The following is a 26,257-nucleotide window of genomic DNA, read 5'->3' on the forward strand; positions in this document are numbered from 1 at the left end:
ATGGTACCTAGGTATGCAAGATTGCATGGGGAGACTGGAGACAGGAAAGCTAGTTACAAGATTATTTAAAACAAAAATAAGAATGAGCAGATAAAGCCTTGAACTAAGGTGTTCATGACTGGAATTGAAATGTGAAACTAATTGTGGACCTTTTGAGAAAAAGGGACAATTTTAGATCCTGTGGGACATGAAGAAGTGTCTCTATCAATACATGTGGTCTGTGACCGTTCTAACATTTTCAGAGCAAGTCACATGTGGTACAGGCAGTATCACAAAGCCAGGAGTAGAAGCCGCCTTTGTTTTATACAATTACTATGGACTCTTCTGTAGATTTATCTGTGCTTCATTTTCATTTCCCTAGTTCTTGGATTGCTAGCTCTGTATATCACTTTATTTTCTGCTTCTGATCCCTTCAGGTAGACCCTATCAAATATTCTTACTTGGCCTCTGAGATTGGGGATCCCCTGGGCACTATACTCTCAGTCTTGCTCTCTTCTTTAGACTTGGACATCTTGTAAATGCAGATATTCCTCCAGAACAAGATCTTAGTCTTTCTCATCTTTTATCTCTAATTTTCATTAGAAATCTTGTCCACCTTTATAGCTTCAAGTATCACCTCTTCATAAATATCTCTCTCAGGTTTACATTTCCCCTCCTAAAATGCTTCTTATATCTCCAGTTGGATTCCACCTTCTAATTGTCTGAAGCTGAGTCCATTGCCTTTCTCCAAAATCCATCTTAAACTTTGAATTCTCCATTTTCTGTTAATACTTCCAGTCTCAGTGATGATTTTTCTCTTCTTAATTTCTAAAGCACATATTAGCTGTACCAGTCATTTAATTTTGGATTTATGCTACTTTATTTATGTAACTATTTAATTTTATTTCTTGTTACCATACATAATTATATATATTTGATGGCAGAACTGCTTTTTTACATCTCTGTATTTTCGATTCCTACCTCAGTTCAGTTCAGTCTCTCAGTCGTGGACTCTTTGCGACCCCATGAATCGCAGCACACCAGGCCTTCCTGTCCATCACCAACTCCCGGAGTTCACTCAGACTCACGTCCATTGAGTCAGTGATGCCATCCAGCCATCTCATCCTCTGTCATCCCCTTTTCCTCCTGTCCCCAATCCCTCCCAGCATCAGAGTCTTTTCCAATGAGTCAACTCTTCGCATGACGTGGCCAAAGTACTGGAGTTTCAGCTTTAGCATCATTCCTTCCAAAGAACACGCAGGGCTGATCTCCTTTAGAATGGACTGGTTGGATCTCCTTGCAGTCCAAGGGACTCTCAAGAGTCTTCTCCAACACCACAGTTCAAAAGCATCAATTCTTTGGTGCTCAGCCTTCTTCACAGTCCAACTCTCACATCCATATATGACTACTGGAAAAACCATAGCCTTCACTAGACGGACCTTAGTCGGCAAAGTAATGTCTCTGCTTTTGAATATACTATCTAGGTTGGTCATCACTTTTCTTCCAAGGAGTAAATGTCTTTTAATTTCATGGCTGCAGTCACCATCTGCAGTGATTTTGGAGCCCAAAAAAATAAAGTCTGACACTGTTTCTCCTGTTTCCCCATCTATTTCCCATGAAGTGATGGGACCTGATGCCATGATCTTTGTTTTCTGAATGTTGAGCTTTAAGCCAACTTTTTCACTCTCCTCTTTCATTTTAATCAAGAGGCTTTTTAGCTCCCCTTCACTTTCTGCCATAAGGGTGGTGTCATCTGCATATCTGAGGTTATTGATATTTCTCCCGGCAATCTTGATTCCAGCTTGTGCTTCTTCCAGTCCAGTGTTTCTCATGATGTACTCTGCACAGAAGCTAAATAAGCAGGGTGACAAGATACAGCCTTGACATACTCCTTTTCCTATTTGGAACCAGTCTGTTGTTCCATGTCCAGTTCTAACTGTTGCTTCCTGACCTGCATACAGGTTTCTCAAGAGGCAGGTTAGGTGCTCTGGTATTCCCATCTCTTTAAGAATTTTCCACAGTTGACTGTGATCCACACAGTCAAAGGCTTTGGCATAGTCAATCAAGCAGAAATAGATGTTTTTCTGGAACTCTCTTGCTTTTTCCATGATCCAGCAGATGTTGGCAATTTGATCTCTGGTTCCTCTGCTTTTTCTAAAACCAGGAAGTTCATGGTTCACATATTGCTGAAGCCTGGCTTGGAGAATTTTGAGCATTACTTTACTAGCATGTGAGATGAGTGCAATTGTGCAGTAGTTTGAGCATTCTTTGGCATTGCTTTTCTTTGGGATTGGAATGACAACTGACCTTTTCCAGTCCTGTGGCCACTGCTGAGTTTTCCAAATTTGCTGGCATATTGAATGCAGCACTTTCACAGCATCATCTTTCAAGACTGGAAATAGCTCAACTGGAATTCCATCACCTCCACTAGCTTTGTTCATCGTGATGCTTTCTAAGGCCCACTTGACTTCACATTCCAGGATGTCTGGCTCTAGGTGAGTGATCACAGCATTGTGATTATCTTGGTTGTGAAGATCTTTTTTGTACAGTTCTTCCGTGTATTTTTGCCACCTCTTCTTAATATCTTCTGCTTCTGTTAGGTCCATACCATTTCTGTCCTTTATCGAGCCCATCTTTGCATGAAATGTTCCCTTGGTAGCTCTACTATTCCTGAAGAGATCCCTAGTCTTTCCCATTCTGTTGTTTTCCTCTATTTCTTTGCATTGATCACTGAGGAAGGCTTTCTTATCTCTTCTTGCTATTCTTTGGAACTCTGCATTCAGATGCTTATATCTTTCCTTTCCTCCTTTGCTTTTCACTTCTCTTCTTTTCACAGCTATTTTTAAGGCCTTCCCAGACAGCCATTTTGCTTTTTTGCATTTCTTTTCCATGGGGATGGTCTTGATCCCTGTCTCCTGTACAATGTTGCGAACCTCATTCCATAGTTCATCAGGCACTCTATCTATCAGATCTAGTCCCTGAAATCTATTTCTCACTTCCACTGTATAATCATAAGGGATTTAATTGAGGTCATACCTGAATGGTCTAGTGGTTTTCCCTACTCTCTTCAATTTGAGTCTGAATTTGGCAATAAGGAGTTCATGATCTGTGAGAGTTGGACTGTGAAGAAAGCTGAGTGCCAAAGAATTGATGCTTTTGAACTGTGGTGTTGGAGAAGACTCTTGAGAGTCCCTTAGACTGCAAGGAGATCCAACCAATCCATTCTGAAGGAGATCAGCCCTGGGATTTCTTTGGAAGAAATGATGCTAAAGCTGGAACTCCAGTACTTTGGCCACCTCATGTGAAGAGTTGATTTATTGGAAAAGACTCTGATTCTGGGAGGGATAGGGGGCAGCAGGAGAAGGGGACGACAGAGGATGAGATGGCTGGATGGCATCACTGACTCGATGGACGTGAGTCTGAGTGAACTCCGGGAGTTGGTGATGGACAGGGAGGCCTGGCGTGCTACGATTCATGGGGTCGCAAAGAGTCGGACACGACTGAGCGACTGAACTGAACTGAACTGATCTGAGCCAGAGTCACCTCCCAGTCTTGTTTTTGCTGACTGTATAGAGCTTCTCCATCTTTGGCTGCAACGAATATGATCAATCTGTGTTGACCATCTAGTGATGTCCATGTAGAGTCTTCTCTTGTGTTGTTGGAAGATGGTGTTTGCTATGACCAGTGCATTCTCTTGGCAAAATTCTATTAACCTTTGCCCTGCTTCATTCCATATTCCAAGGCCAAATTTGCCTGTTACTCCAGGTTTTTCTTGACTTCCTACCTAGTATTGATTCCTACCTAATATTCTGTAAAGGATTTTTTATTCTTAACGTATCTCAACTAAGTTGCTAATATGTTGCATATTGCTTTCTCCTTTTGTCCATTTTTGAAAGCGTTCAGAGATTTTGATGAAATTAGTAGATATGAAGACTTAACTGTGGTTCAGACCAGCATTTTGAGACAAAATGGCAGCTAATAAATTTACTGATAAGAGATTTTTCTCTAACAGTGGGTTCTGTACAATTTTATAAATTTTTGCACTGAATAAGTCCTGCTATTCAGAACCTCTAATAGAGTGAGCTATCAGTCAAAACTTTTTGAGTTGAAGTATCTAGAGTTAGGTTAGGTTATGCAGATACCCTAATGAGAGGTAACGCTGAGCTAAATATCAAAAACTGGATGCCTACACCTTATTTGAGAAAATACTGACAGCAAGGACTACTCATTTCTCAATTTTTATTGACCAAATCACAAGACAGTTTTTTTTTCAGCATCAAAAGAGGTTAGAAAAAGATTTAAGGAATAGTTTCTGCTCTCACTTTGTGTTTTAAGCCATTAGTTTACCTAGGGTAACCTCTGCTTTTCAAACTTTTGTGTCTCCCAGAACTGGGTTTACAGATGCCTAGAATGAATGAGCTAGAAAGAACTTGACTATCTAGTTTATCTCTTGTTTAGAGATATACTACTTGCCTCCTCTATGCCTTGTCCCCGAAGCTCCGACTTTGTACTGACCCCAGAGTTTGGGTGGTGGTAGTGGTGGTGGTTTAGTCGCTAAGTCATGTCCAACTCCTGTGACCCCATGGACTGTAGCTCGCCAGACTCCTCTGTCCATGGGATTTTCCAGGCAAGAATACTGGAGTGGATTGCCATTACTTCTCCAGGGGATCTTCCTGACTCAGGAATCGAACCTGAGTCTCCTGCATTGCAGGCAGATTCTTCACTGACTGAGCTATGAGGGAAGCCGACAGAGTTTGGGTAATTCCATCCAAATGGAAATGTTGCTATTATAAAATACCATTTTTGCCTAGTTCATATTTAATAATTTTTTCCATCAAAAACTAGATTGACTTTTCACTTTTTAGACACTTTCCCATGAAAAAATAGACTGATCTCTCACTTTTTAGGTACTAAATATTTGAAATTTAAAAATTAGTCCTAAAGAAGAGTTTTCAAAATATGTAAACCACTAGTAGGAAGGAAACATCACTTTCCGTCTCTCTCCTGCCCATTCTTCCCTCTACCACAAATCCACTGTATATAAGATTTATGCATTGCTTCCACAATAAATCTACCATTCTTGAGTCTGGAAAATCAGTTCAGTTGACTCTCATTAACTTGAAGTTATTTGTTCTGATGTAGAATAGTCTGTATTTCATGTATTCGGTTTTAATTTATCAATTGGCCACTATGTGTACAAAACAGAGTTAGTGCTCACAGCAAAATACTGTACAGAGTCTCTTGAACATTGACTATTATACCCATTTTTGGTACGACCCTAAGCAAGATCCCTTGTCTGTGTGCTCAGTCACTTAGTCATGCCTGACTCTGTGCAACACCATGGATTGTAGCCCACGAGGCTCCTCTGTCCATGGGATTTTCCAGGCGAGAATACTAGAGTAGGTTGCCGTTTCCTCCTCCAGGGGATCTTACTGACCTAGGGATCGAACCCACATCTCCTGCACTGGCGGGCAGACTCTTGTCCACTTATTCCCCTACTGTGGATGAAATAGCAAATTACAAGAGTTTATCTGAAAAGTTCTTCTCTGGAGAAAGAGACTTAGGAAATATAAACTCTCCTTACTGAAGAGCCCAGCAACTCTTCCAAGGATGATCTGAGAAAAAGACAGGCAAATCCAATTGTACTTCAGCACACCTCTCCCACAGCCTTTTAAAAAAATCCCTACTTTATTTGAATACTAAGTTCCTGAGCCAAAAGAATGCTTCAGCCAAATCTTCCTTCCTGGGGGCAAAAGCAATCTCACAGTGTTATACTCTCAGAAAGGCAGATACTGCGGAATGTTAACTGGACAAAAGATGGCTTTCTTTTTCCTCCAGCAAAAATTGCTCCAATTACTTGAGAAAGAGACACAATGTGATGTTTATTCCTGTTTACAGATGTTTAACCAGTGCCCCTTCAGAGGGTCATGTGTCTACAAACAGCATCATGGTAATTATATCCATTGCTGTAAAGAACAGATGTGGAAATTGGTGGTTTCTTGGGGGAAATAATGCCAAGTCCACTTTCTAGAAACGTATCCAGTGCAGCACAGCTGTAACATTCTGTGTGGTGGTCTCTTTAGTGTCTGTAACTGCATGTGTTTACATTCAAAGAATATGGGAGTTCAGCAGGGCACCCAGCAGAAAAGCCCAGGGGCACCTCAAAAAAAGATGCAGATCTTTTGACATACTTGAAAATTCCTAGTGATACTGGATACATCTCCATCGACAAAGAAGGTAAATCTTTAATTCTAAAGTTTTCCAATCAGGAAATGTGTACTGAAAAGAGAGTAGAATGAAGAACTCTGCTGCTCCACACATCTCTGAGGTCTATGCATCCTAGCTGTAGCAAGACTTTTGTGAAGCTAGACTGCCTCAAAGTGATCATACTTTGAACTGTGAACACCACAGTATCCTTAAACTCATCACTGCAGGTTCATCACTGCAGGTTCTGGCAGGGATCAGGGGTCTCTGGTTGTCTCCTGAAAACTAGAATTCAATGGTTCCTTATTTTAAATGCCTATGTTACCTTAGACATAACAAGAAGAATCTATGTCATATATTGTGTGCAGAATGTTATACAGAGATCCAGTGTGTGCCTAAAGGATGAGATTTCTCCTGATTCAAGGCTATCCGTGCCTTCACACATACCAAAGAGATGTGCAGAAGACAATATGTATCCTATAAATTAGTAATCATGATGAAACATTGGAAGTTAATTTGCATTTACATTGCATACAATGATATGCAATGACATTATGCCTAATTTAGGAATTTTGCTGCTGCGGCAAAAAAGTGTAATCTTCTTCTTCCAGGCTATGCTTTTCTGCTTTTCATGATTCCACATAAACTACCCAACAGCACCAAACCAGGTCTTTATGATTGAAGTGTAACAGAGGAGCCATCTAGTCTGCTAATCTGGATCTTTCAGGCCCAGAATGCAAGGATAATAAAGAGACCTGCCAAGTGCCTTAGGCCAAAGCATGCCTTTTAACACTAATGATCCGATTCAGCTATCTACTTTGTCCCAGTTTCAGCCTTCTCATTCTCTGTGGCTCTAGGGACTCAAAGGGAAACGCAAGAGGTGAGGAGGCCTAGCCCCATCTCATTGGTTGCCTCACTCTCTCTCTAGGCCTAGGCCTATGGAAGGACATGGTTTAATGATCTCTCCTAGGTCTCGTGTTGGGTTGAGTATACCTACAGGTTAGAATTTAAGACAGGAATTCTTGATCCTAAGTATGGCGTGCTTGTTTGCTAAGTCACTTCCATAGCGTCCAACTCTTTGTGACCCCGTGGATTGTAGCCCACCAAGCTCCTCTGTCCATGGGATTCTCCAGGCAAGAATACTGGAGTGGGTTGCTGTGCCCTCCTCCAGGGGATCTTCCTGACCCAGGGATTGAACCTGTATCTCCTGCAGCTCCTATACTGCAGGAGGATTCTTTATCACTGAGCCACCCAGCAAGCCCTCTTATGTGTGGGATAGCCCCCTAATTGTCCCTAAAATCTGGAGGCAATATGGTAGGAGTAGAAAATTCTGACTGTTGCTTGATATAAGCATTTTCAGTAAAATCAAAGAAGCTATTTCCAAACGGAAATGTGGCTTCAGTTTATCATCCTCATTGTGATCTAAGCTCACTGGGATAGGGGTCCCCAGTCCCTGGGCCCAGAACCTGTACCGGTCCACAGGGAGTTAGGAACCTGGGCCACATAGCAGGAAGTAAGTGGTGGCAAGCGAGGAAGCTTCATCTGCTGCTCACCATTGCTCCTCGTGGCTCATATGACTGCCTAAACCACCCCCCAACACTGCTGCCCGCCATCTGTGAAAAAATTTGTCTTCCATGAAACTGGCCCTTGGTGTGAAAAAGGTTGGGGACCCCTGCCCCAGGGTACTTATTAAAATGCATTTCAGGCCTTCTGCAGAGCTACTCAGTCAGCCCTGGGGGAATCTGCTTTATGGTAGCACGCTAGTGGTAAGATACATACCCTAAGATTGGGAACCCTCCATCTGGGTGAATGAGCACTTCTTCTGCTCATCTGTAAGTTGGCTGAGAGAAAATCATTAGTCTACTCTAAACTTCAGTTTTGCAGTAATGAAAACCATATCTATCTTTCCCGTTTCCCAGAAAATGTTAATATCTTAGTAGGACAGGCTCTTAGGAAACAGCTTCTTAGAAGAGCAAGCAATTTTTAGTTACAAATGGCTTGTTTTTCAAAAATAAACTTGATAAAAATGCTTTTGCTACAGAAATAGTGTTAATGTTTCTGGGCCTGGCTATAAAACTCAGGTTGATCCAAAATGTAGCTGACTGCTATACATTTGCAATGAAAACACAGGAGAAAACAATAATGCTATTGGCTTTGGGAAAGTAATAGAACCAGTTCTGCATATCTAATTCTACACACTTACCCCTAAAACTTCCTTTTTCTGATCTAGAGGTATTATACTAGCCCCATTCAACAGTAGCCAGAATGGAAATTATAGTAAAACTCTTGTTTACTAGGTAACTTTGAATCATGATGGGATTCTAAAGAGGAATAATAAGAGGGGTGAATAAAAAGGAAATTTCTCATGTTGACTGAGCAACAGAAGAAATATTGCAGGGAGGTGAACTCAGGGTGGTGGGTAAACAGAGAAAAGGACATTAAAGAGGAAATGAGTGGTTTCGTGAAGACCTGATTGAAAGTGTAGAAGAGGTTATTTGCTTAGGTCTAAGGAGAACTTGTAGGATGAATGGCTGTTCCCCAACTCCCTGGCCCCGCCTATCAGTCTACACAGAAGAAAGGAATAGTGGGTAAGAGATTTTGTCAATTACCAATAGTTACCACCAGATGGCGAAATTGATCCCAGGCCTCTTGCTACTGGTCAGTTTATTGGAAAAAAGGGAGAAGAATCTATGTATTGCTTGGGAATTCGTTCATTTATTCTACAAATATTTAATGTGTCCACTATGTCTGATGAACTATGCCAGGAACTGACTGATATTGAAACAGGAGGGAAGGGAGCAGGGCACAACCTTTAAAAGAGTGACATACCATCAGCAGACGAATGGATAAGAAAGCTGTGGTACATATACACAATGGAGTATTACTCAGCCATTAAAAAGAATACATTTGAATCAGTTCTAATGAGGTGGATGAAACTGGAGCCAATTATACAGAGTGAAGTAAGCCAGAAAGAAAAACACCAATACAGTATACTAACACATATATATGGAATTTAGAAAGATGGTAATGATAACCCTGTATGTGAGATAGCAAAAGAGACACAGATGTATAGAACAGACTTTTGGACTCTGTGGGAGAGGGAGAGGGTGGGATGATTTGGGAGAATGGCATTGAAACATGTATACTATCATGTAAGAAATGAATCGCCAGTCTAGGTTTGATACAGGATATAGGATCCTTGGGACTGGTGCACTGGGATGACCCAGAGAGATGATATGGGGAGGGAGGTGGAAGGGGGGTTCAGGATTGGGAACTCATGTACACCCATGGCAGATTCATGTCAATGTATGGCAAAACCAACACAGTATTGTAAAGTAAAATAAAACAATTTTTAAAAGACAGAGAAAAAAACATAAAAGAGTGACATAGCCCAAGGACACAACATATCAGAACCAAATAGGTCCAAGATGGCAGACAAGTAGACTTCCACTAGACCTTGAGCTTCAGTATACACTCACTGTAACACATCAGCAAAATGACACACCCACAGGCACCTTGAAAGTTGCCAGGCTGACCATCAAAGACCAAAAAGGAGGCAGTGGCCCAATTCCTGGAAATCTCCACCCTTTCCCCAAAATAGTTAGAATAATCTTCCTACTCATTTGAAATTACCCAGCCCATAGAAGCTAACCACACCACATTTTGTCTCTGCACTTGCCCCTATGATAGCCTACATGCTTGTCTATGGAGTGAGTTTCCCTTTAAATAAATCCACTTATAATCTATCACTTTGTGAATTCTTTCTGCGATGAGACATCAAACCTCAACTTCATTAGGTCCTAAAACCAGGTGTGTGATCTCAGTTGAAAGACCGTGGGTTTTGGCCAGGTTCGAGTCCAAGCACATGGATTCAAATCCCACTCTGAGGTGCACAGCTTCAATATGTCCAACCTAACAAAGTCCCTGCCCTCAGTGAACTTATAGCTGGGTGGTGAGCTAAACTGGCACAAGAATTTCATTGTTGTTCAGTCACTCAGTCATGTCCAGCTCTTTGAGACCCGTTGGACTGCAGCACGCCAGACTTCCCTGTCCTTCACCATCTCCTGAAGCTTGCTCAAATTCATGTCCACTGAGTCAGTGATGCCATCCAACCATCTTGTCCTCTGTTGTTCCCTTTTCCTCCTGCCTTCAACCTTTCCCAGCATTAGGGTCTTTTCCAACGAGTCAGCTCTTTGCGTCAGGTGGCCAAAGTACTGGAGTTTTGACTTCAGCATCAGTTCTTCCAATGAATATTCAGGATTTATTTCCTTTAGGATTGACTGGTTTAATGTCCTTGCAGTCCAAGGGACTCTCAAGAGTCTTCTCCAACAACACAGTTCAAAAGCACCAATTCTTTGGTGGTCAGCATTCTTTATGGTCCAACTCTCACATCCATACATAACTACTGGAAAAATCATAACTGACTATATGGACCTTTGTTGGCAAAGTAACATCTCTGTTCTTTAATACGCTATCTAGGTTTGTCATAGCTTTTCTTCCAAAGAGCAAGCATCTTTTAATTTCATGGCACAAGAATGGCCCTAGAATATTAGTTAATATTCTTCTTGGGTAGTGAAATACAGGCTTTCTCCTCTGGTGATTTGCCCCAATGTCAGCTCAGACAAAACAAACGATAAACAAAGCTAGTACTTCTTTTCCTCCAGGAAGCTACCCATACCTGGAAGACTGCCCCCTAATTTCTCCTCCACCGCACTCATTGGTCTTCTATCAGCCAACCTTCAGTTTTCCCTCAAATAAAAATGTGCTAGCCTTTGGTCTCTTGCTTTCAAAATACAGGTCATTGTACAGTTCATTAAGTGAACTGTATTAATCCGATTAACCTAGAGAGGTGTTACAGAATTCCTCACCTTTGATATTATTTGCATTTTAGGTAAACTTACTGAGTTTTCAGTGTTTATTTGTTTGCTTGTTTTGCTTCTTTTCCACGGTGCTTCCAAAGCCTAGTAACATTTAACCTTTTGGGGGTATTGGATACCTCTGACATTTTTATAAAAGCTATAGGGAACCAACTGCAAAATAATCATATGAACAAAGTACAAGGCATGTTATTCACAATCAGGGACATCCTGAAGCCCATTCTTAGACCAAAAAAAAAAAAAAAATCATCTATCATCTCATTCAAAGAATTGACACAAACCATGCGAGCGTGTGGCACAACACTCTGAAAAGCAGAGGAAGGGGTTTAAGCAAACTTTCTTATTTTCCCTAAGCAGAGGAGCAGGGCCTGATTTGTGTCTCTCCCCGGTTTCTGTCCAGCACACACAGCTGACAGCTAGGTCTCTCTTCTACGAACCACTCAGCCTTTGTCTCCCAGCCCCTCCTCCCCCCCACCACGCCCCCTCCGCATTTCGACTCCGGTTTCCGTCCCATAGTCACTCTTCCCATCTCATTTTTTCCTCCCTTAGGCGTTTCCTCCGGCCTCTCTTTAGGGTGACCTCATCCCTTTGTTTCTCTTCATCAGCCCCTCCCGACATCCTCGTCCTTGGCAGCGGGAGTGGCTGGGCCGATGGTACCCTGGGGACCTCAGGGCGTGGCTCGGACCCCCTCCTCCAATACCCCAAACCTCGGGAGAGAATTCCAGCGCCCCCGGAAGAGTGGGGAGTTTTGTTTTATCTTAACGAGCATTCACAAACTCTCCTGGGGAAATGATTGCTTCTTTCAGCTGCTGGGACGACAAAAGCATCAGCCGGCGCCCCAGGCCGCTCGGTGGCTGTGCAGTGCGAGAGGGGGTGCGTGAGGCGCTATGCGCCGGCTCCTCCTCGTCAGTCCGCCGGCAGCAGCACAGCCGCCCAGTTTACCAGGGACCAAGCCCCCAGTCACGTCTAGGTTACACTGCAGGTGAGGAAGGCAGAAGAGAGAAAGCTGGGTCAATTGCAAGTCCCACTCCGGTCCCTCCCAGTTTTCCCTTGTTTGGGGGCTGCAAGGAGCACGTTTGCACGGCTCTGGCTGTTGGCACCTGTTTCTTTAGAGGGCTGGGAGCAGCGGACAGGGAGGTTTCTATGTATCAGCAGGAAAAGACCTTTGGAAACTGAACAGGAGTACCTTGTCCTTACGTTACAACATAGGCTAGAAAATCAACTAAGGTCAGGGCCAGAAACAATGAGCCTTCATTATTGAAAGAAAAAGTTAACCACATTTTCTCGCTTGAGCTTTCCATTTCCCAGGATGAAACACAAGCTCCAGAGACAACTGCAAATGAGTTACTTTCGGGTGGGGGTGGGGGTGGGGGTGGGGGTGGGGGTGGGGATGGGGGAAGGATGGTAAATGGAGCAGGTGGGAAGAACTGAGACACTTTCTCTAGATGTGGCCAAATTTATACTGTGAGATTTTCTCTTAGCCTGGAATCATGGCACCAGCATGCATGTTTCATTCATTAAATAACTTTAAAAAATGACTTTAAAAAATTAAGGTGATATAAACAGACTGGGAAATAGATGGGGAAACAGTGGAAACAGTATCAGACTTTATTTTGGGGGGCTCCAAAATCACTGCAGATGGTGACTGCAGCCATGAAATTAAAAGACACTTACTCCTTGGAAGAAAAGTGATGACCAACCTAGATAGTATATTCAAAAGCAGAGACATTACTTTACCGACTAAGGTCCGTCTAGTCAAGGCTATGGTTTTTCCAGTAGTCATGTATGGATGTGAGAGTTGGACTGTGAAGAAGGCTGAGCACTGAAGAATTGATGCTTTTGAACTGTGGTGTTGGAGAAGACTCTTGAGAGTCCCTTGGACTGCAAGGAGATCCAACCAGTCCATTCTGAAGGAGATCAGCCCTGGGATTTCTTTGGAAGGAATGATGCTAAAGCTGAAACTTTGCTAAATGATGCTAAAGCCAGTACTTTGGCCACGTCATGCGAAGAGTTGACTCATTGGAAGACTCTGATGCTGGGAGGGATTGGGGGCAGGAGGAGAAGGGGACCTCAGAGGATGAGATGGCTGGATGGCATCACTGACTCGATGGACATGAGTCTGAGTGAACTCCAGGAGATGGTGATGGACAGGAAGGCCTGGCGTGCTGCGATTCATGGGGTCGCAAAGAGTTGGACACAACTGAGCGACTGAACTGAACTGAACTGAACCAGACTTTATTCACTTCATGAGGCCAGTAGTCTCTGATCTCAAGGGTCTGGGCACCTGCAAAATAGGGCAGAAATCAGGATGCTTTTATATGGTAAAAAATAAGAAAGAAACAAGTATAGAGCCCATAGCTGACTCAGCATTTGGGAATTGGCTGGTTACACTGTGATTCTGGTCACATGGGTCATTTACAGGCACACAAAAATAAACTTAAATTTCAGTTTGCTGACCTAGCACCCTGGGCAGGAGTGGCTTCATCTTGACCTGGGAGGATGGATGAGCTGCAGGGGAAGGAAAATCAACTCCATTTACAAGTGATGAGGGTCTGAAGCTGAGGGGAGTTAGAGCTTTCTCTCCCTGTGTTCTGACCTCTTTTTCATGTTTAAATAGGTTGAAGCCAACTGCGGCACTGGATGAGTATTTTGCATATCTTGTTTATTTATTTTTAGCAGTCTCAGATTTCTTTTCCCCCAACTAGGACAGTAGATTTCATTCAGATTTTCCATACATCTTTTGGCTTTAAAAATTGTCAAGTAAGGTGTTCCTATACAAGGCTTTGCTTTCACACAAAGGCCTTTGGGGAAAGTGCAGCTTTTTCAGTATAATCGCTCACTCTTATCTGACTCTTTGCTACCTCATGGACTGCAGCAAGCCAGGCCTCCCTGTCTAGCACTGACTCCTGGAGTTCACTCAAACTCATGTCCATTGAGTCGGTGATGCCATCCAACCACCTCTTCCTCAGTCATCCCCTTCTCCTCCTGCCTTCAATCTTTCCCAGCATCAGAGTCTTTTCCAATGAGTCAGTTCTTCCCATCAGGTGGCCAAAGTATTGGAGTTTCAGCTTCAACATCAGTCCTTCCAGTGAATATTCAGGACTGATTTCCTTTAGGATGGATTGGTTGGATCTCTTTGCAGTCCAAGGGACTCTCAAGAGTCTTCTCCAACACCACAGTTCAAAAGCATCAATTCTTCAGCGCTCAAGCTTTTTGCTGACTGATAAAAGATGTGTTCTTGCATTCTGAGAGAGTTTGAATTAGGTGCTGAAAGGAAGATGGTATCTGTTTTCCAAATGAGGAAGGTCATTTGCTGGTTCACAGAGCATGCAAGTAAAGACATCTTGAAATGTGTTAGAATCAAGAGTCTTGGCACATGGGGTCCTGGCCAGTGGACAAATTCTGTGCTCACTTACTTTGGTGATTCTCTCTGGGGACTGGTACTTTTCAGAAATATCTTAGTCTCATGATATGTTCAATGTATTACATAACTCATTTTAAAAGTTAAGTAACAGTTGATGTTAACGTGTATGGGGGAGACCTTGTCCATTTCAGAGTAAGATTAGATCACAGGAAACTTCTCTGAGGCTTTCCTTCTTAGGAGAATAGAAAAATGGAACACATATACATTTGCACACAGTTGATGCCGAAAGCTCACTTCTGTATACACTGGTGCCAATCAAATCTTGGAGACAGAAAGATTGTGGGTAAGGTAGAAAACAATAGCTTTATCGCTTTGCCAGGCAAAGGGGGACACAGCAGGCCCATGCCCTTAAAACCATGTGTCCCCACTTGGGGAAGACAGTGACAACTTTTATAGTGATGGTTCAAAGATGGCTTTGTCAGCTTGTGGACATTCTTCTGTTGGGTTGGTGATGAGGCAAGTAGAAGTCAATATCATCAGCCTTCAGGTCGAGCTGGTTTGGGGTCTACATGCTAGTGGGCAACATATTATCTTTAATCATTAACTTCTTCCACCTGAAGGGGGCTTCAGTGTCTGCAAAATAGCTCAAAGGTCCTGTTGTGTTTATCCCTTGATTGGGGCTTCTCAGGTGGCTCAGTGGTAAAGAATCCCCCTGTCAAGCAGGAGACCTGGGTTCTATCCCTGGGTTAGGAAGATCCCCTGGAAAAGGAAATGGCAACCCACTCCACTATTCTTGCCTGGGAAATCCCATGGACAGAGGAGCCTGGTGGGCTACAGTCCATGGGGTTTCAAAGAATTGGACATGACTTAGCAACTGAACAACAACAATTCCCTGATGGGGCAATAGGACCTTGCCACAAGGCTGCCCTTGACTGTTTTCTCCTTGATCTTGCATCCCCTCCCTTCCCCAATTAACAACTACTTGAATCTGCCCAGTGGAACTCAGGGAAGATCATGGAAGCTGAAGGAAGGCTGTTTGCTATAATCTAAGAAATGGGGAACACAGAAAGGCCCTGTGCCCAGGTGCTCCACAAGGCCCTGAGTGGTATCACAACTAGGACTTTGATACTTTGGCTGTTTGAGTCTTGACTCTCCTAGTCAACCCCCTCAGGATACAGATACAGAAACTGAGGCCCAGAGAAACAGAAACTTCTGTGGGGTTACAGTAGAATGGGACATGTCAGATTTACAATCTACTCGTCTCCTGATTGCCAATTCATGGCTTTAGCTAATTTATCTGCTGCTTCTTATTTCTCTGAATTCCATAATAGAGACATCTCTGAAATTGTACTTTTCGTTTGGAGAAATATTCAAAAGGAACTGTGGATCTTCCAGGACAAGCGTGTTTAGTTTGAGCACCATAGGCCAGGACATTTCACACGGTGATGTGCAAAAATTCGTGGGAATGCAGATCCTGATGAATAGATGTGGGGGGCGGGGACGGCGGGAGCGGGGAGCCAGCTCTTGGAAGCGTGGACGCGGTCACTCCATGTACTGAGCGGCAGAACAGCAGCCAGCATCTTTCCTCCTTGCCTTTCCTTTCTCAGTGGCAGAACAGCCCTGGGGATTTCAGGAGCCCTTGTTTTTCCTGTTACCAGGTCGCTATGCTCCCTCAGCTGATCAGGATGCCTTTCACTGCTCTGTCCTCACCCAGACCTGAGACTGTTGGAGAGAGTCCCTAGAGACAGGGACTTGAGCTAGAGGGTGTGATCTTTTGTCTAGTGACTTAGCACCATTTAAGTTGCTTCCACAAAACCTCTTACACATAAGCAACGGGCTCAATTCTGATGGTTAAAAAAAGTCTTTTTTCTCTCGCACAAGTGGCCTCCCAGCTGCAGCTCATTTCTCTCCTTCTGGGAGTGCAGCTGGTGTGCTGCAAGCTCACAGGCCTGACCCTAACCCTGGGGCTCAGCAGGTCTCTTTGTGCATTTCCCCAGGGATTGCTTCTACCTTGCATTTCTCTAGCTGTCTACCCACATTCAGGTCTGAGTGCCTCTGTGCACCCTCTCAGCTGAGCAAACAGTTGAGCAATGACAGGGCAGGACTCTTCGAAGGTAGGCAAGCTTAGGACTTCCCTAGCGGTCCAGTGGTTAAGACCTCGTGCTTCCAATGCAAGCGGTACTGGGTTCGATCCCTGGTAGGGGGATTAAGATCCCACATGCCTTGCAGTGCGGCAAAAAAACACATAATAATAAAGCAGTTCAGCTTCAGTGGCACCCACGTCTCATGTCTCCCTTCTAGAAGCTTACCTGCCTCTGACGTCCTCTGCTGTGGCTCTTTGAGTTGCTCTGTCAGTTTTTTCAGTCTTCCTTATTATCAACTATTCTCAGGAAAGAAACAATTTAATCCAAACTATAACACACCTTCACCAGACTTTTATTAAGGCCTTACTATGTGAAACAGGGGTAGAGTGGTAGAGAGGGTGAGCTCTGGAGTCTAACTGCCTAAATAATCAAATCAGAGCACTACACTTATTAAATATGGAACCTCCCCAAGTATAGTTTTGTCATCTGTAAAAAATAATGTCACTTATCTCATACATTATAATTAGCATAATACCTACCTCATGCATTTGTTACGAGATTTTCCATGCAAAACCTTTAGCTCAGTGCCTTAGCAAAGTGATCAATAAATGTCAGCCTCTAGAATTAGGGTCCTGAACCCAATTCCAATGTGGCAGTGGAGGGGCTGTCCCACACCAACAGCCATTCCCCAGATGCCAGCTATGTATCCTACAATCAATTCAATTCCACCACCATCTACCCAGAGACAGCAGATTCCACTGGTAAATGCTCAGTCCTGGAAGACACCCTCCACTTCAGATACCAGTCTCAAGCCCTGGCTGTTCCCTGTGCTTCTGATTGATTGGCTACTTAACCAGAAGTTCCAACAACCCCCTTCTACTCAGGATCCAATTGCAAGTCCATGTTATTACCTGTACCTCTTACAGACTGGCTATAAATCAAGGTTCCCATGACCCCCTCCTTGGATTTGATTAATTTGCTAGAGCAGCTTCCCAGGTGGTTGCTCTGCTCTGCTTAATCATTCAGTCATGTGCGCCTTTTTGCAACCCCATGGGCTGTAGCCCACTAGGCTCCTATGTCCGTGGGAATTCTCCAGGCAAGAATACTGGAGTGGATTGCCATGCCCTCTGCCAGGGGATCTTCCCAACCCAGGGATCAAACCCAGGTCTCCCGCGTTATGGGCAGATTCTTTACCACCTGAGCCACCAGGAAAGCCCAAGAATACTGAAGTGGGTAGCCTATGCCTTCTCCAGGGGAATTTCCCTGTTCTAGGAGTGCAGCTGGCGTGCTGTGAGCTCACAGGCCTGCCCCTGCCTGGGTTGATTCTGACCCAGGAATTGAACCCAAGTGTCCTACATTGCAGGCAGATTCTTTACCAGCTGAGCTACCAGGGAAGCCCACGTGGGTGCAGTGGTAAAGAATCCTAGTCCACTGCCAATGCAGGAGACAGAGGAGACCCAGGTTTGATCCCTGAGTCAGGAAGAACCCCTAGAAAAGGGAAAGGCAACCCACTTCAGTATTCTTGCCTGGGAAATCCCATGGATAGAGGAGCCTTGTGGGCTACAGTCCATGGGGTTGCAACAAGTCAGACATAGCTGAGCACACACGCACACACATAGCTTCCAGGACTCAGGAAGCTCCTTTACTCACTAGTTCACCAGTTTATTAAAACAGATTATATAACTCAAGAACAGTCAGATGGAACAGGGGCCTAAGGCAAGGTGTGGGAAAGGACACTGAGCACACCATTCTCATAGATACGCAGGTTTGTGGTGAACCAAACCCTGTTTTGCGTTTTTTATGGAAGCTTCATGACACAGACATAATTGATGAAACCACTGGCCACTGATGACTGATTCAACCTCCAGACCTTCTAGCCTTTCAGCTGGTCAGAGGGTGGGACGAAAGCCCCAACCCTCTAATCATGTGGCTGGTTTTGCTGGCAACCAGTCTCCCCCAGACCCTCAAGCAGTCACTTCATTAATATAACAAAAGACACCTTTATTCCTCTCATCACAGGAAATTCCAAAGGTTTTCGGAGCTCTGTGTCCAAAGTGGGAATGAAGATCGATATTTATTTTTTACCATAAATCACAATATCTATTGAGTAGCCTCAATGAAGTAGCCTCTATCATTAAGAGAATATTTCTGTCCTCAGAGAGTTTACATAGTAATGGAGAGTTTGAGGAATATGTACATTGATTACCACAATGAAAAAATGACAGATGCATGGATATGCAGAGGCAGATATTGGTGAGGGCCAAATTGTGAGTGAAGTCACAGACCTCGGGGAGTGAGGAACGATTTTCAGTGGGAAGCCTATGGAGTTTAACCTAAAGGTAAATCCTGCCCCAGAGATTAGCAAACAAACCTTCAAGTTGGAGAATTTGCTTACCTAGTTTCAAAAACAAATGGAATTTTCTCTTTGATGGCTTCAAAGGGTGCAGTGTTTTCTTCTTGTAGAACCACAAAGCTGATTCTTTGTGCCATGATGAGCATTGTCACTAAACTCATCTCCCAAGAAGTGGTGTGGGATAAATAGTATGATTTTTTTTGAGAATATAATCAGAGCAAGTATGATGTCCATGGAATAGTTCTAGATACATTTCTCTATCTGCCTCAGTACAATTGTGAGTCAAGTAACAGGAATAGTTGGTTCAAGAAAAAGTCAATGTTTAATTCAGGAACTCTGGATTTAAATCCTCAGACTTTTGAATAAATCTTTCCCACCTGCTCAGCCCATTTCCTCTGATAAGTATAAGAGTGACTCCAGTTTATTCATCTGCTTTTCTCATGTAATTAAATAGACCTGATTCCTGACCTGAGGCCCTCCCCTCACACTTCCCCCAAGATTGCTTCCTCTGTTCCGGTGTTTTCTTTCTCTTGCTTTCAGGATTAATAGGAAACCTGGTCTCTGAGCTGTTCTCAGCATCGCAAGTGTGAACCTTCCCTGTCAAAATCTTCACAAGGAAAATGACTCACAGCATCACCAGGGTGATGAGGTCACGATACCATAGCCCCTGCTTTAAAAATGTATTTGTACTTTTCTGTTGTAAATCGATTTTACGAGAACTATGAAATTGGGGGTGACAGTTCTGAAGCCTGTTCTTTTCGACACTGGTAACTGGCTCAGCCTTGGCAGGCACTGTCCATGACCGAGTCATGCTCTGGGTTCTCCCACCATCCACTCTGCCTTTCACCTTGCCTGGGAGGCTGGAGACAGCGTGTGCCGTGAGTGCACCAGCCCTGTTTTCCTGGGGTCATTTTACCTCCCATGCAACTGTGCAAAGTTTCGAGTTCAAACTCTGTTACTTACTAGCTATGTGATTTTGAGCAAGTTATTTAATGTCCCTATGCCTAAGCCCCTTGACCTATAAAATAAAATTAAATTTAATAAATCTATTTTTATAACACATAATAAAGTGCCTAGAAGAGTAGTTGGCACATGGTACTATATAATTCTTCAATTTATTATTAGAATAAAATACCCTCAGAGGGTATTTTATAGTACCTTTAAAGAGGCTTTTTGAGAGAAGCATTTGTTATTTTTATGAAATATGCATAGCCCTAAAAAATTCCTCCATAATCTATCAGAGACAGAAAACTATAAAATATTTATCCAACAATGCATCTAATCCTTAGTCTCTAGAAAGTAGCAACTTTCACTTCACTTGTATTGTCTTCTTCCAGGCAATTATTTATTGAGTTTTTAAAAGCAGACGTTTTACAAATACTGTTTTCTTTCATCCTCAAGAAAGTCTGCACGGTAAATGTTAGTATCTATACGGTGGATGTAGAAGCTAAATTCTGAAGAAATTAAGTCATTTATTGCAGGTCATATATTTAAACCATGGCTGAACCAGGATTTGAACATGAATTGTTTGAGCCAAAAACCATGCCAGGGAATATGACCTAAAGAGAATTTGACGCCTAAAAACAGAGGGAGGGGCAAGAGAAGAAGAGTGACAAGATTAACAACATTAGCAAATTTAGATTCAGTTGTGATTTATCGATTTTTCTAGAGTCTTGTATGTTTGCCCTTATACTATCCAAAAGCTTGGGGACAGAATTTCAGTTAAGATGGAAATAAGTCTATTTGTCTTGAAACTGTATGCCATTGAACTGACATCCCCACCCCCCTCACCAAAAATATTCATTTGTTTTTTCCGCACATGAAAGAATACAACATATATTCTAGAATCAGAAAGAAAGCATGTTGTTCTTTTTTGTTTTTCTTGACTTCTCACGTGCTGTTCTAAATGGGCAATCACATACCTGGTGATTGATGTAGACCATTAAGTCATGTGCAAATTACTGTTGACAGATAGCAATGTGCCTGCAAAATCATCCCACTAGTCACCTCATAGAAATAAGCACACTATACAAAGCAGTATGCTTGCTGTGCAAGTGCAGTTTCAAGAAAAATCACCCACTTCCCCCTTTCAAACATGTTCCTGCTCCTAATCCCTCCTATACAGAGATTCTGGAGCCATCTGTTAGAAGACCTGGAATGTAGACCAATTCTGTTCATTACAAAGTACTTCAAGTAGTCTTAGTGCTGATATTAGCATTGCTACTATTCAGTGACTCTTCTTTTTTGGAGTGTTTTGTATTGAATTCTTAGATTGAATTCTGTTAGGTTCCTTAAAATTCAAGGAGATTGAAAACCTGGGCTTAAGATCTGCTCTAGTATTTGTTGGCCTTTCCACCAATCTGTGTTTCAGTTGCTTCGGTTTATGAAGGGGAAAGCATACTTGCTCAGCCTACTTCATTGTAATTCCTCAAGGAACAGTTTTATGAGGTGGAAAGTACTTCATAACCTGAAATATGTAAATTCAATTTACTGTCATCTTTTTTAAAGCAAATAGCATCTCAGGTTCGTTTCCATCTTTTGCCAGCTATGTTTCATACTGCCGTGCACCCTAATGACATGTTAGGTGTGTGCTAGGTACAATGATACTTGGAGGAGCTTCACTAACATCCAACAGGCACGCACTGGGTAGAGTTGGAAGCCCCACATCTTGATCTCCCTCTCCTTGGGACCACATGCTCCTAAGCTAACCTCCCACAAAGTTTTCTGGCAGCTGCATTCACAGCTTTCACCAAGGATGAGTAGACAGAGGAGCTCTCAGAACCTACAGGGCAATTGTTTTCCTGATGTGGAAGACCTATAGACAGATAGTGAGACAGAGATGTGAAATAGTAGCTATATCAGATTTTTTCTGTTGTTGTTGGATGGGGGTAGGGGTGTCAAGTAAAAGGTACATTTTGAGAATGAACACACTTCTTGTTTAAGTGAATTTCCATCACAAAGATGCTGGATTGTGTGGTGGTTTAGACACAGGTAAAGTTAAAGAGGATTGGTGTATGTTAGGAGAGAGGGATTGTGATTTACCCTTGACAGTATAAACAGATCTGCCCCCTTCCCAAGGACAGGAAAGAACTAGATTGAGTTTTATGGCACACTTTAGATGATTTTTTTTTCTCTCTCTGAGTATAGATAGTACTATAGAGATAAGGATCTGGACTCTGGGTTTGATCCCTGGGTTGGGAAGAAACCCTAGAGAAAGGAACAGCTCCCTACTCCAGTATTCTGGCCTGGAGAATTTCATGGACTGTACAGTCCATGAGGTCGCAAAGAGTCGGACTATGACTAAGTGACTTTCACTTTCACAGGTAAGGAAACTGAGGTTAACTTGCCCTAGATGAGGAGCTGGTAATTAAGTGTCAGAGACAAGATTTGAACCTATGTATATCTGACTGTAGAGCCTATGCTCTTACCACCAGGGAATATTGGCTTCCTACAGTCTATTTTAAAAAGCCTTAAGTAGGGCTTCCTTGGCAGCTCAGTGGTAAAGCATCCACCTGCCAATGCAGAAGACATAGATTTGATTCCTGGTCTGGGAAGATCCCATGTGTCATGGAGCAGCTAAGCCCGTGCACCGTAACTATTGAGCCTGGAGCAGGCAGGCTCCACAACCGGAGAAGCCACTGCAATGAGAAGCCCGTTCACCAAAGCTAGAGAGCAGTCCCTGCTGTCTGCAACTAGAGAAGAGCCCGTGCAGCAGCAAAGACCCAGCACAGCCAAAAATGAATAAATAAAACAATTTAAAAGACAGTTTTGTTTTTTTTTCATTACAGCACTGAACAAAGACAGGAACTGAGGGCAAGCCCAGTCTTTAGACACTGGATAACAGCTTTCTGTTTCCCAGTTTACCTTGGTTATAAAGCAGACACAGTGATGTATTGCTCACAGGATTTTGATGAGAACTGAATTTAAATACTAACTATATATGTGGTATGCTCACTATAAATTAAGAGGAGAGAGAGCTATGGCTGCTGGGGAGTAGTTCGACAAAACCCCAAGCATTAGTTTTCCAGAGAGAAGCAATGACACCCAGGCAGTTTTCTGGATGCTGCCCATTTACATGCTCGCTGATCACTAACACAGCACAGCATGGAGTCACTTAACAACAACCACAAATAAATATTTTGGGGGCATCAACCATGTGCCAGCCCTGTTTTACCTACCAAGGCTTTGAGGATTATACAAAACTGACAAAGCCCTGCTTCCCCTGTATAGTCCAGGGGACAATTTGGCTAATAATGAGATAAAAATGTATGTCAGGTTCATATAAGCACAAAGAAGGAAAAACCAGGGCCGTAGACCAACAGTGGCACTATTTGGGGAAGGACATACAGCAGAGTGAATGAGGAGTGTCTCTCTCACTCATCTGTTCACTGAAAAAAATTTATACAGTACTACTGACTTAGAGGAGAAGGCAATGGCAGCCTACTCCAGTACTCTCGCCTGGAAAATCCCATGGAAAGAGGAGCCTGGTAGGCTGCAGTCCATGGGGTCGCGAAGAGTTGGACACGACTGAGCAAATTCCCTTTCATTTTTCCCTTTCATGCATTGGAGAAGGAAATGGCAACCCACTCCAGTGTTCTTGCCTGGAGAATCCCATGAACAGGGGAGCCCGGTGGGCTGCCGTCTATGGGGTCGCACAGAGTCTGACACGACTGAAGTGACTTAGCAGAGAGCAGAGACTGACTTAGAATGTAGTAAATTACATTTCATAATGAAAGAAGTTTAATTAAGAAAAGAATAAACCAGTCATCGATAGTCAGTATAGTAGGAAGAATATGGCGATTTAATTAAATATTTATCACATTGTGTTTTAATTTCCTGAACCGGAGATATTTTGCAGAGTCTTACCTGATAGGAAAGCAGAGCTTTTGGTCAGGTTCACTGGGTTCTGGGGCTTCTCTTCCTCCTGGTTGGCTCTGGGAACCTTCTCCAGCAGCTTGGGGTGTGGTTTGCTCTTGGGAATGCCCAACTGGATGGAATTCACCGGCGATGGTGAAACCAGGGACTTTCTGCCTGTCAGGCTTGTCTGTCTTTTCCCAGATGTATTGGCTGCCCTCTGCTCTCCTCTTTCTTCACTTGTTGGCAGAGGAAGCCTCACAGTCCCACTCATCATCTGGTGTGAGTTCAGCTGCTCCAGCAGCCTGATAAGGAGTCCCTCGATTGTGTTCCCAGCTCAGTGGCCATTGTAGGCATAGAGACTTCTAGAACAGGCTTTGGTATCTCCTCACCTTGTCCACCTCTCCTTCCTTCCAACGTGCCACTTAAGAGGTAGTGATCACTTGTAGAGGTTGTTGTTGTTTAGTCGCTAAGTCATGTCTGACTCTTTTGTGACCCCATGAACTGTCATCTGCCAAGCTCCTTCTGTCCATGTGATTTCCCAGGAAAGAATACTGGAGTGCGTTGCTGTTGCCATTTCCTTCTTCAGGGGACTTTTCGGACCCAGGGATTGAACCCAAGTTTCTTGCATTGGCAGGCAAATTCTTTACCACCGAGCCACCTGGGAAGCCAAGGTCGGGAACTGCAATCAGCAGCTCTCATCAGCGTCTGCTTCTGCTGCTCAAGCGTGGGGCCCCTTCCTTTCAGAGTTGACTCTCAGCTGGCATTTGCTTGAGAACCACTGACTTTGACCCTTGATTCAGTTAGCTCACTTATACCTCTTTCACCATACCCAAGGAGTCCTCTTTTTCTGAAAGAGTTTAGTCAAATTATTCTGTCTAGCATGGGCCCTTAGAGATTTGTTACTCTGTTGCTAAGTCGTGTCCAACTCTTGGCAACCCCATGGACTGTAGAACACCAGGCTTCCCTGTCCTTCACTATCTCTTGGAGTTTGCTCAGACTCAAGTCCATTGAATTGGAGATGCCTTCCAACTATCTCATTCTCTGTTGTCCACTTCTCCTCCTGCCCTGAATCTTTCTCAGCATCAAGGCCTTTTCCAATGAGTTGGCTCTTCACATCAGGTGGCCAAAGTATTGGAGCTTCAGCATCAGTCCTTCCAATGAGTATTCAGAGTTGATTTCCTTTAGGATTGACAGGTTTGATCTCTTTGCTGTCCAAGGGACTTTCAAGAGTCTCCTCTAGGACTATAATTCAAAAACATTAATTTTATAGACCAGCAGAAGTATATACCTCTTCTTAACCCTGGCCTCTTCCCAGTGCCCATTTGAAGAAAGGGGCTTCCCTCCTTGAAGATCTAAGGGACCAGTCATCTCTAGCCTACAATCTTAGGCCATGGGGCTCATTTTACAGATTAAGTCTAAACAAGGAAGGGAGAGTCTCCAACAACTTTCCCTGAATATTTTCACCTGTTTAACTTATAAAGAGGTGAGATATATATTTGAAAAGTAATTTGATTGATATGATTCCAGATAACCCATGGGTAAGATGAATATGTTGGTTGTTTTTTTTTTTTTTTTCCCTAGATTTGTTTCCCTTCCTAAGTGCTTTTTTAATTATCAATGTCATTTCTATAGTTTTGTGACTTGTCTGATTCCTGCTCTTTCATTTCTATAATGGGATTCTTTGTTCAACTCACCCAAGAAGTCAGTTATTCAGTTAGGTGTTGGGCAAACATATACTTGTCTTAGCCAGATGCTCTTGAAGTCCATCACTGGGAAATGAAGCATGTTAAAAGTTGACCCAAAAATTAATCCCAGATTAATTTGCTTATCACAGTCTTTCTGAAATGGCAGTAACTGAGTTTCAAATTTTAAATTCAGCCAACAAATATTAATTGAGCATCTACTATATGCTAGACACCGTTCTAGAAACTGGAGATTCAGCTGTGAACAAAAAAAGCCTTTTGTACGCTGACTTTCGTCTGTTAGAAGGTGCCAATTATAGTATGCTCTTTGCTTCATCTCCATCTGTCTTTGTGGGACAAATAGAGTTATACATACACAAAATAAAAGATAACTCTTTTGAATGGAAACTGAGTTCTTCAGCAGCAGTGCTTTATACTGTGTTGAATGTGCCACTTCATATTCTTTAGGAAGTTGCTGGGCGGCACATGTTAAATAAATAATATAAGAAAGTGAGTGAAGACCCATATCTTCATCAGTGTCCATTATTTGAAAAGTTCACATCATTATTCCAGTTTCCTTTGTGGGATTATTGGGTTTTTTACATAGTCAGTCAATCAGTGAGCATTTCTTGCCCACTTATCACGACTCTGGAACTGCAGTGCTGTGCCACATGCTGCACCTGAAGAGGAAAAGAGAATCCCCTCACTACCACTGTGCCAGGATTTGCAAAGTAGCTCTTTTTTTTTTTTTAAGGGAGCAGATATACTCTTAGTGTATTTCTCTCTCTCTTTTATAAAATAATTTTATTCTGTTTATTTTTTAATTGTGTAATGTGCTGGGACTTCGTTACTGCTCT

General features: G+C 43.0%; 1 protein-coding gene across 1 annotated transcript in view; it reads left to right on the forward strand.

Annotated features, from left to right (window-relative positions):
- Positions 1 to 11,849: 11,849 nt before the first annotated feature.
- Positions 11,850 to 26,257, forward strand: part of GAP43 (growth associated protein 43) — a 60,018-nt gene continuing 45,610 nt past the window's right edge. Inside the window, exon 1 of the mRNA XM_052645075.1 lies at positions 11,850 to 12,042. Within this exon, the coding sequence (XP_052501035.1) occupies positions 11,850 to 12,042 (193 nt within the window). The remainder of the gene's footprint in view (positions 12,043 to 26,257) is intronic.

This window comes from Budorcas taxicolor, chromosome 1, assembly GCF_023091745.1.
Source record: "Budorcas taxicolor isolate Tak-1 chromosome 1, Takin1.1, whole genome shotgun sequence".
NCBI classification, from domain to species: Eukaryota; Metazoa; Chordata; class Mammalia; order Artiodactyla; family Bovidae; genus Budorcas; species Budorcas taxicolor.